A 14,479-nucleotide genomic window follows, 5' to 3' on the forward strand; every position below is an offset into this window, starting at 1 on the left:
GAATAGCAAGACAAGCCAATCACATTAAATGAAAAGGGGTAAGATTGTCATGCACCAGTTAAGCTAGCTGGCCTTTCTATCTGTGCTGTAGGCACAGATAGAAATCGATATTTCAGTGGAACAAAGGAAATTACAATGGTATGAGAGAGGAGTTAGCCCTAATTGATTTCTCCTCTGCTGGCTGGAGGGACAGCAGAGGAGAAATGGAAGGAATTTCTACAGGAAATAAGGAAATTGCAGGATAGATATATTCCAAGAAAAAAGGTTTTGAATGGAAAAAAGGCACAAATGTGGATAACGAGAGAGGTGAAGGCTAAAATAAAAGCAAAAGGGGCGGCGTACAAAGAAGCAAAAATTAGTGGGAAAACAGAAGACTGGGAAGCTTTTAAAAACCTGCAGAGAGAAACTAAGAAGGTCATTAGGAAAGAAAAGATGAATTATGAAAGGAAGTTGGCGGATAACATTCGAAAGGATACTAAGAGTTTTTTTAAATACATAAGATGTAAAAGAGAGACACGGGTTGATATAGGACCAATTGATAACGGTGCAGGAGCTATTATAATGGATGATAGAGAGATGGCAGAGGAATTGAATGAATATTTTGCATCGGTCTTCACCGTGGAGGACATCAGCAATGTGCCGGTTAGTCAGGAGTCTCACGAAATGGAACTGAGTTCAGTTAAGATTACTAGGGAGAAGGTGCTAGGAAAACTAAATGGGCTAAAGACTGATAAGTCTCCCGGACCGGATGAGGTACATCCCCGGGTTCTGAAGGAGGTGGCTTTAGAGATAGCGGAGGCATTGGCGATAATTTTCCAGAAATCGATAGATTCCGGCGTGGTTCCGGAGGACTGGAGGGTCGCAAATGTAGTTCCGTTGTATAAGAAAGGTGGGAGGCAGCATAAAGGAAATTACAGACCTATTAGTCTGACATCAGTGGTGGGAAAGTTATTGGAATCTATCCTCATGGATGGGGTTACGGAATACCTAGAGGTGCAAGGCAAGATAGGTCCTAGCCAACATGGTTTTGTGAAGGGAAGATCCTGCCTGACCAACCTATTGGAGTTTTTTGAAGAAATCACAGGTAGGGTGGATAAGGGAGAGGCGGTAGATGTTGTGTATTTAGACTTTCAAAAGGCCTTTGATAAGGTGCCTCACAAGAGACTGATTAATAAGATAAGAGGTCATGGAATTACAGGTAGGATAACAGAATGGGTGGAGCATTGGCTGGTTGACAGGAAGCAAAGAGTGGAAATAAAAGGATCTCGTTCTGGTTGGTTACCGGTTACTAGTGGTGTGCCGCAGGGGTCGGTGTTGGGACCGCTCCTTTTTACCTTGTACATTAACGATTTGGATGATGGTATAAATGGTTTTGTGGCTAAGTTTGCGGATGACACCAAGATAGGTGGAGGAGTAGGGAGTATTGAAGAGATAGGAAGGTTGCAGAGGGACCTAGACAGTTTAGGAGAATGGGCAAGGAAATGGCAGATGAGATTCAATGTTGAGAAATGTGCAGTTGTACACTTTGGAAGCAGAAATAAGCGGGCAGATTATTATCTAGGATGAGAGAAAATCCAAAGTACGGAAGTAGAAAGGGACTTGGGGGTACTCGTGCAGGATACCTTAAAGGTTAACCACCAGGTCGGAGTGGTGGTAAAGAAAGCGAATGCTATGTTGGCATTCATTTCGAGAGGTATAGTGTATAAAAGTAAGGAAGTGTTGATGAGGCTCTACGGGGCACTAGTGAGGCCTCATTTGGAATATTGTGCGCAGTTTTGGGCCCCACATCTTAGGAAGGATGTGCTGACGTTGGAGAGGGTTCAGAGGAGATTTACGAGGATGATTCCAGGAATGAAAGGGCTTACGTATGAGGAGTGTTTGTCGGCTCTTGGACTGTACTCACTGGAGTACAGAAGAATGAGAGGGGACCTCATGGCGACATTTAAAATATTGATAGGAAAGGACAGAGTAAATGTGGCTAGGCTGTTTCCCTTGGTGGGTGAGTCCAGGACCAGAGGGCACAATCTTAGAATTAGAGGGTACAGTTTCAAAACAGAGATGAGGAAAAATTTCTTTAGCCAGAGGGTGGTGAATTTGTGGAACTCCTTGCCAGGTACAGCAGTGGAGGCCAGATCAGTGGGGGCGTTCAAGGAGGAGATAGATAGATATCTAAATAGTCAGGATATCAAGGGATATGGGGATAAGGCCGGAAATTGGGATTAGAATAGGGTTTTTTTTTCTCTTCTTCCCCCATTCCCCATTTCTCATTTCTATTTCCCTTTCCTTGGAGCAGACTCGATAGGCCGAATGGCCTGCTTCTGCTCCCTTGTCTTGTGATCTTGTGAGCCCTTGAACTAATTTGAAATATACTGAATAGATAAATTCAAGTTATTTCTTAAACTCTCGATCATTCCTCAGCATCTGAGAGTTCTATGTCGATTCAAAAATTGAAATCCTAAATTATAATTTAAATTTCCTGCAGTGAAAATACCATGGAATTGAAAGGCCTGTTAACATTTGCTAAATGTGGATGATCTGACTATAACATTGATTCCACATTCTACTCCTGCTTCTCCAGGCCTCAGAAAGGGAACAAAAATGCTTTGAGAGAATAAAGTACTCCTCTGAGACATCTTTTTTTTTGTCCTGGGTCAGACATTTGCAGTGGTTTCATTTGCTTCATTTTTAAAAAGTGCAGGGGAATCACAGCAGGCATTATTTCTCCCTTTTTCGGCATTTGTAAAGAATGAAATATTTCAGGCATGGCAAACAGGCTTTTTGATGTTTACAAATGTGGCAGCTCTTAATAAATGCATGCTTCCTGCCACAGGTGCTTTGTGATCAGATTCCTCAGACCCAGTGCCAACAGATTCTAAAGTTAAGTGGGTCATGTGTCTAAGTTGTGAATAGGCTAGACTAAAAGAAAACAGGTATTTTACCCCCATACCACTCTCAGTATTGATGATACCAATATACCAGTAATAAGCATAATTTACTTTTTTAAATGACATCATTGTTCCACTGCAAGATCATTTCTGAGAATTAGCTAAGATAGGCATTGAAGCTGATGTAAGTGCTGCATTGTTATAGTACTTATTAGTACTTGTAGTACAATTAGAATCATTTTTTAAAATTGTATTGCTGTAAAATCACATTTTGTCAATATTTGGAAAGGCAATACATATGTTGTAGTTTGCATTATCTCAATTACAAGAGCAAGAGAAGAGTGAATCTGTTTCCTGAGCTGTTGTTTCATAAGGTTCAGAATAATAGTGCGACAGAGTAGTGGAGGTATAAGTGCAACTTCAACCTATAATTTCACTTCCTTTTCAAATGTTCCCTTATATAGTAAAGATGGAGCTAATAGCATATCCACAGCTCACAGCGCATATTCTTGAATACAAAAATCTATTTGTTTCTTAATGTATGCGTGACAGCAAATGAATGTATGAAGGATTTCTTTGCTGAAAATGTGTTTAAATGAAGCTTTACTTCCACCACATTAATTTGCATGCATATTCATATTTAGGTTATAAGGTGTGACCTTTGAAATAAGCCACCTAACTTTCCTGCAGTTACAACAGCTTACACATATTTTAATATGATTAAAAAGTAGGCAAAATCATAGGTGAAAGCTGCACTTGTACCCCTGATGTTATTGTCCCACAATCTTCTTTTACAGGAAGAATTTACAGTCGTATCAATTATTGCGATACCTGTGTTTTCTAAGCAGAATCTGGATGCTGTGCTGTGCTAGATTTGAAATAACTGCACAAAAGTTAAGACTGTGACCACAGTTACCAAAGCTCCCTTGCGAGAGTCATTCTAAGCTAACAAACATGATCAGCCATCATGTTACATGTATTCATATAATTCATTAAACTCCACAAAATAATCCCATGACATTTGGAGACAGGTGCAGGATTATTTCAACCTCAAATGCTATTTGTTCTTTTGTTTGTTTCGTAACTAAGCTCTCCTGTCATTCATCAGAAGCAATGAGATCTTCGGAAGCTGCAAGTATTCAGCAGTGCCTTTAAATTAGTACATGGCAATTTACCTCGCGTCCCTATTTTTCCAAACAGTTCAAGTGACTAACCCAACATTTTCCTCTTCTAGAAAATGTATTGGGCAATAACACCTCTTCCCCAAATTCTACCACAAAATATTTTCTTCCAGGTGTTTCTTTTTATTAATGTATAAAAGCATCAGCATTAATGCCTTCTGGAAATACTCCAGGACTTAGATTTTAAAATATGGTGTGCTAAATATCTGCAATCTTTGCAGCCGAATGCTCAAGCTTTTTTCAGTGAGGGCTACCATATATTGAATAAGTGTGTGGCAAATGGGGAACTTCACCTGAATGATCCTCTATAAAATGAATCACCAATTGTACATCAAGGTCTTGGTGTTGCATATTGAAAGAAAGCAGAACGATTGCGGATGTTCAAATGAATAATTAATCATTATGCTTTTATGCAGTGTCTTGGGAAGTTTTTCTGTGTTGAAGAGAAACATAAATGTGTAATCAAATTGGGAAAAGCTCTGTGTTCAACTTGTATGATAGACTGAATGTTTTATTAAACTAACAAAATTAGGGATCAAATCCACAATTGAGAGGTAGTATTTTATTCTTGGGATTTTACTTTACACAGAAGCGTTCCAGTCACTAAAGCTTGATTTGCTTGTGCTTTTAGCAGAATGTTTTACAGGTGGCCAATGGTTATGTCAGTTTTTAGTGGAAGTATTTAATTGCAGACTTGGAAGTGAATGTTTTCAGTTCTTCTGTGACTTGGTACTGGACAAAAGTAGAGCGCGTGAAGTATGCTCTGCCTTGTCCATGGCCATTATGTCAGCTGGGGAGACTCAAAGTTCTTGCCATTGGTTGAGATGATATCGGAAAGCAAGAAATTGCTGCTGGTATCTGAGTCTTCAGATCAGAGTCTTGCTGAACCAAAAAGGCCCTAAAGTTGAATAAATCTCTTGATGACTTTTTTTTGGCTTGTTCAGATGCCTTCATGACCTACCTACTCAGCCTCTGTAATCTCCTCTAGTCCTACAACCATCCAAGACTGTGTTCCTCCAACTCTGATCTATTTTATGTTTCCAATTTCCTTTGTCCTATCGATGGGCTAAACCCTGGAATTCTTGCCCTAAACTTGCCCTCTTACTCTCCCAGTAAGATGCTACTTTAAAAACTACTACTTGGAACAAGTTTTCATTTCCCCCTCATTGTCAAAGGTGTCTGATTATGCTTATTTGAAGTACATCAGGATGATTTTCGACATTAAATATGTTATATAATTTGGTTTAGAGCTTGATAGCTTGCAGAAATTTGTACAGTGATATTCAATGGAATGTCACTAATTGTTTGTCTGCCTCAATGCATGATTAAGTGTGTGAGTTGAGTAGGCATCAACAAGGATATGTCCTTTTTCATTCAAGTGCTGCAGCTGGGTTGTGGGTAAATTGAATGGCCACCTTAAGATGGGAAAATGTATGCCATAGCAAAACATCTGTAATTAAAATATTGTAGTATTAGGTTAATTATTTTAGATCAACTACACATATTTATGAAACAGTTGGAGAGGAGTATAAGCCTCAATCTTGTTATTCAGCCTTCCCAGGAAGGGGAATATAGAGCATAGTAAATCTGGTGTGTGTATTGTGATTCATAATACAGCGTAGCTATGTTGGAATACAGGCTGAATGGGCCATTAGATATTTTCTTGGCCATTCCTTTGATGTGCAAGTAATATATTTTGTATCTCCAAAAATTGGTTTTAATTTTAAGATGTTTTCTATTCATAAATTACTGGGATTTTTTTTTATGTTTCAGGCCTTTACAGTATGGCGGGCATTTTTGCTGCCCATTCGGATTCCTGCTAAGGTAAGCTGTGGAGATTTTATCATCTTTTCCCTTGTTCCATTCTTGACATGTTGCAGCTCTTGGAGCTACTTTTGATCATTATTTAAACTGTTTAGCTAAAAATTGGTCTCTTTATATGTCAGTGCCCCAAAGCTTGTGAGTAATTGCCCAGTATAGCAAATATGATGGATATTCTATTGTTTTCTTCCATTAAGTGATCTCTGCAATTGACAAATGTCCAACCAGATGAGTGTGAAGTTTCTTAAAATCTCACAGGTAGCTCCTTTGTTTAGGTAGTCTATTGCAGTCACTTTTTTCCTCTGGATAAAACAAATTAAAATGGAGTCATTGGGCCATCCAGCACAAAAACAGGCGATTTAGCCCACCACCTCCATGCCAACAACAGGATGTTTTTGTTTCAAATTCTTTCTCCTGTCATGGGAAGGATTGTGATCTGGTTGGTGGAGGGGCATCAGGATTAGAAGGGTTATTGCAAAGTCCAATGTTGTGGGATTTGTTCATTAGTGGGGAGGAAAGCAAGTTGATATATTGGTCTAAGAGGAAACACTCCTTCTCCTCTTGGCCCCAAAGCAGCAATATAAATACAATTTTATTAATCCATCTCTTTTCATCAACTTTTATGTTCTCAGATTTCTGAAATCAGGGGAACCCAACCAAAACAGGTAAAGGGGAGAAAAAGCCCTCTTAAAATGGATGCAGCCTAAAAGATTTTGGCAACTGACTTAGTTTCCAAGAACACATTTGTTAATGAATTTGTTGATGTTAAAATTGCCTGCAATTTGGAGTAGGTTCTCCAGTATATAAAGCCTAAAGGATTAACTGGAAAACTGAGTGGAGAGACTAGCACACCCAAAATGGACCTAGACTGATTTTTTTTTTATTTGTGCATTTAAGTAGGCTGAAAGTCAAGCAAACGCCTTTGTGGGTGTGATGCTTCTTTGTGTGTACAGGAAACCTTCTATGCCATGTGCTAAAACAAGGAAATTGCCCCATGATGAGCTTTCTTTTCTCTCTGAGAGAGTCTGCATACAGACTCTGGAACACTAGATCTCCTGCCTCAGCCCAGCCCCATTCCCACCATGGCTTTTATACGGCTTTTAATTTGTTTTTTACTTCAACAAGATGCTCTCAGCCACCACAAAATGAAATCAATTTCACAATCTTATTATCTTGTTTTAAACAAAAGAATAGCAAAAATGAAATTTTAATGAAGTTTTCCTGTTCATTGAGTGATAAAACTGTTACTCTTGAAAGCTGAAGGGATGTACCGTTTAGCTTGAGAGTAATTGTCCAGTTCACTGTCTTGCTGAGATATGTGAATGGTATCTATAGGAACTCTTTGTAGAAGCTTGAGCATATATTGAAATGAATTCTTAGCGCCCACCTGCTAACAGGTAAGGATCATTTCTAAAGAATAAATAATCTTTCTTTGTAGCTGAATTATTGAAATACTGAAACAACTCACCTCTATGTAAGTGAACAATCCTAATCTTTGAATACCAGCAGCTGAGCAAAGATCCTTCACTTTTAATTTACACAACATTGAAACAATATATTGCCTCGTGCAAAGGCCTGCAGATGCTGCATGCACTAATTAGTCTCTGACTAACCACAACTCTGGAGTAGGGAGGTGGGCATGCTTCATAGAGACCACAGCTCTATTTATATAAACACCAGCACCAAATGCAATCTAGGTTGAGGATACATACTAAATAAACATCAAAGTTCCTAGTAAAATGTGCTGTTTGTCAGGACTAAATATCATGAAGTGAAAGAGATTTATTCCCTCTAAGTACCATAAAGAGTAAATGCAAAAGGATCTGAAAGCACGTACACGTGGAATGTTTTGTCACTGTAGACCTTTACATTTACAGGTAGGTTTCATTAGCTGCTGGTTTTTATGCAGCTATGTTGTACAGCTAGCGTAGTCTCAGCTGCAAAATTATGCTCTATCGTAACCTGCAGTGAATGAGCCATGTGGAAACTGGAAAATGCATTGATTCTGATGCATTGGCCTCTTCTGTTGGTATTTTATTCAAAATTCCATCTGTAAGGTTAAAAATAGTTGTATTTATTTCCAAATAGAGTTTTGAATATACAGTGTATTTCTAATATAGCTTTATGATGCAGCTTGATCTCCCTTTATTTATGTGGGGTGATTTTAACTTATTTTACCCAATGGGAACTGTATTATCGTGACCCACAAATCATCATGCTCCAATTCAGTGTCATATTGACTGTTTATAAGCATACCTGCCTATCTTACAACAATAAGTACTCTTTAGCTGTGCTTAAATAGCTATAAGACACCTTGTGACGTCTTTATATTGTAAAAGGAGCTGTTGGCTGTTTTGTTTCCTTCTCTTCCCATAGACCCTGTAGACATAGTTACTCCAGTTCTTTCAAAGACCAGTACCTTAGGAGGTTATGCTTCTTTAAAGATGCTGTTAGTCTCTTATTATAAGATCTGCATCACATAGTTGATCAGCTCTTCATGTATTGGTCTAGTATTCAAATATAATCCTCAATATCCTTTGCAAAATGAAATTTTTGGGCTAGATCAGATGCTATAAGTTGAATAATTCAGTCTGCAGTTCAAACCTGCTTGAAATTAGTAACTCACACCCCCTCTGTCAGGGACAGAGACCTTTAATAATTCCTCATCGATGCCATACTCAGGTGGAAAGGGCTCTGAGGCATTGCCGCCAAAGATGCCTCCTCCAATTTATAGCTGTGAATAATAGTCCCCATGTAGGAATGAGCCATCAAACTTCATGAACAAGAAAGACTGCCACTTCATCAATGTTCATTCATGAATAGCTACCAGCAGCATTAGGCAGATCTGTGCCCATTATCCTGGCAATCTAATGGTGCCATCAGACAGCACAGGGTGAATGTGTGCCTGTCGTGAGAAGGAGAATTGACACAGTTGTGACTGAGGAAATTCATGTACAGAGGAGAATAAGGTTGGGGGAAAGAAATATTTGGATTATTAGAGTTGGGGCTGCCTTGTAGCCAGACCTAATGTTGTAAAAAAAAAGAAGCTCAGAGCTATCATTCTCAGCCATATTGTCCAGGTCAAGCTATGGAAGTGCTTGCTGCACTGGACATATGTCCAGAAGATGATGCTGCTGCATTAACATTGTCTGCCTGAGCGGAGTGTGACATGTTTTGTGCCTGCTCCATTTGTACTTCTGTTTGGTCTAAGAAGCCATATGTTCTTCCCTATTTTAGTTTTTCTTTATGACTAGATGCCCTACATTTTTCTTGACATATAAGATTCTACTGTGGTCGAGAGAGCTCCACCTGCATCTCTGCCATTTCCCGCACCTCCGCTGTCACCCCGATCCCTCCCAGACCCAACAGGGATAGGGTCCCCCTTGTCCTCAGATTTCATCCCACCAGCCTACGTATCCAACACATCATTCTTCACCACTTCTGCCATCTCCAACAGGACCCCATCACCAAGCATATCTTTCCCTCCCCACCCCTTTCTGCCTTTTCCAGGGACCACTCTCTCCAAGACTCCCTAGTTCACTCCCCCCTCTCCACCTATCCCACTCCCACCCTGGGGACTTTCCACTGCCCCCGCCACAGGTGCAACACCTGCCCCTACATAACCTCCATCCAGGGACCCAGACAGTCCTTTCAGGTGAAACAGAGATTTACCTGCAGCTCCCTTAATATCATCTACTGCATTCGGTGCTCCAGGTGTGGCTTCCTCTGCATTGGCAAGACCAAACACAGACTAGGTGACCGTTTTGCAGAACACCTGGCTCTGTCCATAAGCGCAATCTGCATCTTCCCATTGCCAGTCACTTCACTTCAACTCCCCCTCCCACTCCATTGCAGATATGTCAGTCCTTGGCTTCTTCCACTGCCTGGAGAAGTCCAAGCGCAAACTGGAGGAACAGCACCTCATTTTCCATCTTGGAACCTTGCAGCCTAACGACATGAACATTGAATTCTCCAACTTTAAGTAAACCCAGCCAACAGCCCCCACCACCCTCTTCCCCCAACCATGCTTCTTTTTTTTCCCTTTCCTAGCCTCTTTTTCTACTCTTTTTCCTCCTCACCTTTGACCCATTCCCTGGTGGATCTACTCTCTCCTCCTCCCCTGCACCTGCCTATCACTATCTCTTACCTGCATCTACCTATCACCACCTTGTGCCCACCCCACCTCCACTCTTTTGTCCACCTATCACTGCTCTGCTTTTCCGTCCTATATATTGGGCTTCCCCTTTTCCTATCTTCAGTCCTGAAGAAGGGTCCTGACCCAAAACGTTGACTGCCTGCTTTTCTCCACAGATGCTGTCTGGCCTGCTGAGTTCCTCCAGCATCATAGTGTTTTTCATCTAGATTCTTAAATCTTCAGGGTTAAGAGTTCATAAATTAATGAAGAGCAAAGTACGTACATTAGTGCTTAAACACTTAAAATGTTAGTGATTGGAAATAGAGACGTTACAATTTCGAACTCAGTAATTTAGATTTCTTGAACTACTTCAAATGAAAATAATTTATTAAACTACTTCAAATACAAATAATTTCTCTCACTGATAATTAGGATATCTCTGCATTACATAATTGTTCCAAAATCCTGAAATACACCATCATGTAAACAGAATTCAGTTGATCTATCAATTTCTTCAGTTAGTTAAAATTGCTGAAAATATGTGGAAGGTCAGAAAGCAGAAAGAGAGAAACAGAAGTTTTCAGGCATTGACTTCACATTAGATCAAAATTTTAAGTAATAATCCAATTTATTTCCTAACTATATCTTTTAGGACCACCTAATGAAATTGTTACATCTTCTGTACTTTGAGTTTCTCAGCTATTTTTCTGTTATTACTCAAAATTACCATTACCACAAAAATCTTTAATGGAAAGGATGGCTTTGATTCTGCATGTTTAACAGAAACTCTTCACGTGCTTCAGAATTCCAGTTCCAAAACAAAATCTTTTGGGTTTTCTAAGGCAAATAATTGACTTTGCAATCTGCCAGGCACTAAGAACTAATATTCAATACTGCATCTTTAATTCAGCTCCCTTATTAAATTTCTGATTTTATATTCAAGCCTACTTCTAAAAGAGGGATCAATCTCCTTTCAAATTTTCAATGTGCACTATTTTAAAATTGAATCATGCATCCAATTAACAGATACTAAAACTTAACATTACAATAAAACAAACAGTATTGCAATTGCAACTCAGACAGATAAAACTTTCATTTTACCTATGCCATATTATTGTCCAGAAATCTTCCTGCAGGAACACAGATGCACTTAATTGTAAATTCCTTTTGGGGTTGCTAGAAATTCACTCTACAATTGCTAGAAAATCATGGGCAAGCTCATCAATGAAGTATAAATGAAATTCAATCATTAAAATGCTAAACACCTAGAACAATGATTGTGGACCCTTTGCTCTCCCCATTGCCCATTCAAAAGTAACCCATGGTTCAAATTGACCCCATGCTTTCCTTGTAATTAAGCTAAAATTCTGAGATAAGTGGCTGTAATTTCTGTTTTGAGGAAATCTGGTAATCTTTTATATGTTCCCTACTAGGTGTGTGTATTAAATACAAATACAACATTGTAAGGCAATTTTTCTTATCCTATGAGTTTGCCTTTAATTAGTTTAGTAATCTTACGCACATGTAAATGACAGTTATGTGTATGAAACACTACTGTTGGCTGAAATCGTCAGGGTAAACACCTGATTTGATAAGTACTCAACCAGCTCCAGAATTAACTGTTAGAATTCCTGCTTTCCGCTGATGAGTTATTGCTTGTGGTTTTCATGGATCAGCGTTCATATTTCTGTTGCAGCCCCCCTCTCAGTCCTAACAATTCATGCATCTGCCTTTGTTCTCAGGTGGAAAGTTCTTTCAGTTACTTGGAGATCAATGCAATTGATGCTGCTGATCACAATCAGGTAAGCATATCAATTATTGCTTCTAAGTAAGTCCCCTATTAGTAACCTCTTACTACCACAGGAGTGTTAGTAAAACAGAACATTTCCTACAGTAATTTGGTTACATAAGATAATATGTCAAAAACACAGATATGTTATCATAATCCTTTAGATTTGTTCGGTCCTAAAAAGATAAAATCTTGTGAAAACTCGCAAATGACCTCTGCATGATCAACTTGCTATCACATTTTTAATCATATCTTTCATATGAATTGTAAAACGTGAAAAGGTGTTGGATGTTTTGGCTAAATGTGCCTGCAATTTGTTTTTCACTATATTATTATTCAAGATAGAGAACGCCTTTTGTTGCTTTAATTTGAATTTATCAAAGATATTCTCTCATTAAAATGAAATACAGAATACACAGCAGGTTAAATACAATGACCTTCTGGAATTGGATTGAGCATTTAGAATGTATTGCTATAAGATCATGCTCGGAGCTGCAAGAAACTGCTGCAATCCTTTCTTGCTGCACTTCCTCATATCAACCTTAAATGCATCAACCTCAAGCTTTTTGCAACACTGTCTGCTTCCACGTAGTGTAGATATAGATGGTTCAAATTGTTACTAATAAAGGAAGAAAATGCGCTTGTTACTATAGGGAATAATTGCATAAGAAGGGCCTTCATTGATTTATCAAAATAAATTTAACATAAAAATGCAAATGGACTTCATCTGAAAGTGTAAGGTCTTTAAGGATAAAGGTGCAGCAGTCTAAAAGCTCCAAGTTAAGAATCCATGTTTACTTTTAAATACTAATGTATTGCTCCATTCACCAACCTTTGTACTCAATATTGCAATTGGCAATGGCCTTGTAAGGCTCTCTACCACCTAGTTTACTGTCATACTTTGTGATTATGTTATATATTGTGCTGTAATGTAAACTTGATTTAAAAAAAAGCCAAAAATCATGACTTTGCAGAATCTCGAAGAGTTAATAATCACTGTTTTTCTACAGTGTATCAAGAAAGACATAGAAATGTTTGCTCAGCTACTGCATGCATTTTTTACATTCCTGAAATTTAGAAAGTAAATGGAAATCTCCCATTGGAATTAGGTTTTATGCAGATTAATGGAGCTTAGTTTTGTGTGTGATTTTATCTCATTAGGACAATATTCTGACTTTCTCAGAATTTGTCATTGTAGGGATTGGAAAAAGCAGATGCATAACTGACTCTAGGTAAATTAGCTTCTGCATGAGGAGACCCATAAACATGTATTTGGCATACTGATGGCAAAGACTGTCATTGATCTCAGAGTTTAAAGGACTTTTATCTGCCTTGAGGAAAATTATGGATGTAGGAAATTATGATTTTAAATTAATTTTGATAATATATATGACATTTTTAGTAAAATAACATGTGGCTGGTTCTCCTGTCTCCTCTTAACCTGGCAATAATTTTGGCATCGTCAGCCAGTTACTTAGTCTCGGGGTTTATCAGATAAAATTATTGTATTCCCATTTGATATCCATGTCCATTGGTTTCCGTAAGCAATTGTTTGATAAGGATCTCTAACTGAACCCTTTGACAGCTTCTCCTGACCCCAAAGATATTGAGACCAGTTTCAGTAGTTCTCCTGTTCCTTCAGCTGAAAGTCAATATAAACAGTGACAGAATTTAGAACAATCCTAGTCGTCGCAAAATATACAGTGTTTTTTGATAAAATATAAAGACTTGAATAACGTATTTATCTCCTTTACCATGAATTCCCATCCCCTTACCTTAATTCCGTATTCTCTCTTATTTTAGCATTTTGCCATCATACTTGTTTTTCCGCTCTTTTATTCATAAAACGTAAGTTGTGAATAAATTGCAACATCCTAAGTTTTTTTGCCCCCATTAAAAAAATCTCAGGGATCAATGAATGGCAAAGTTACAAGGACAACAAAACCAAATTTTAAAAATGCACCAAAGCAGGAGTAAAGTGAAAAGATCTTATTTACCTGTGGGGAATTTATGAGCTGGGTGGGAAAAAAATTACAACGTGTAGATTGTTTATGTGTTTATTCAATGTATTATATGATTAATAAGAAAGCACAAATATGTGATTTGTGAAAGACCCAGAGGCAACATGGAAAAACATGGATTAATACAGTGTGGTTAGTACTTGTAATGTGCTTTCTGACAGGAATGTGGATGCAAATTCAAATGTAGCCTTTAAAAGGGAAGTAACAAATGTTCAGGGGGGGATAAAAAGAAACTTGCAGGAATTTGGGGTAAACAATGGAGTAGAATTAAATGGATTGTTCTTCAAATAAGCCACTGTAGACTCCAAAGGCCATCACTCTGGTGTGTTGTACAATTCTTTTGATTCTATAATGTTACAACAATATGACAGTCATAGAAGTTTTAGGAAAAGCATCCTGGACCTACTATATGATGTGATAAATATTAAATCAAAACATTTACTATGGCATATTCTTTATTTGTAGCATGACCATCTTCATGAAAAAGTGTGAGGCAATGTACGTATTAACAAGTGCAAAATTCAATTAAATATGTAACACTGAAATACACTACCTGTTCAAAATGTAATTATGATGACAATAATGCACAGTATGTCATTTAAGCAAAACAGAATCTGGTCACAGGATCAATCTCAGTAAGTGCATAA

General features: G+C 38.2%; 1 protein-coding gene across 1 annotated transcript in view; it reads left to right on the plus strand.

Moving 5' to 3' along the window:
• Positions 1-14,479, plus strand: part of carmil2 (capping protein regulator and myosin 1 linker 2) — a 97,721-nt gene that overhangs the window by 14,436 nt on the left and 68,806 nt on the right. Inside the window, exons 3-4 of the mRNA XM_052028337.1 lie at positions 5,840-5,890; positions 11,765-11,824. Of these exons, the coding sequence (XP_051884297.1) occupies positions 5,840-5,890; positions 11,765-11,824 (111 nt within the window). The remainder of the gene's footprint in view (positions 1-5,839; positions 5,891-11,764; positions 11,825-14,479) is intronic.

This window comes from Pristis pectinata, chromosome 13 (genome assembly GCF_009764475.1).
Source record: "Pristis pectinata isolate sPriPec2 chromosome 13, sPriPec2.1.pri, whole genome shotgun sequence".
Taxonomy (NCBI): Eukaryota; Metazoa; Chordata; class Chondrichthyes; order Rhinopristiformes; family Pristidae; genus Pristis; species Pristis pectinata.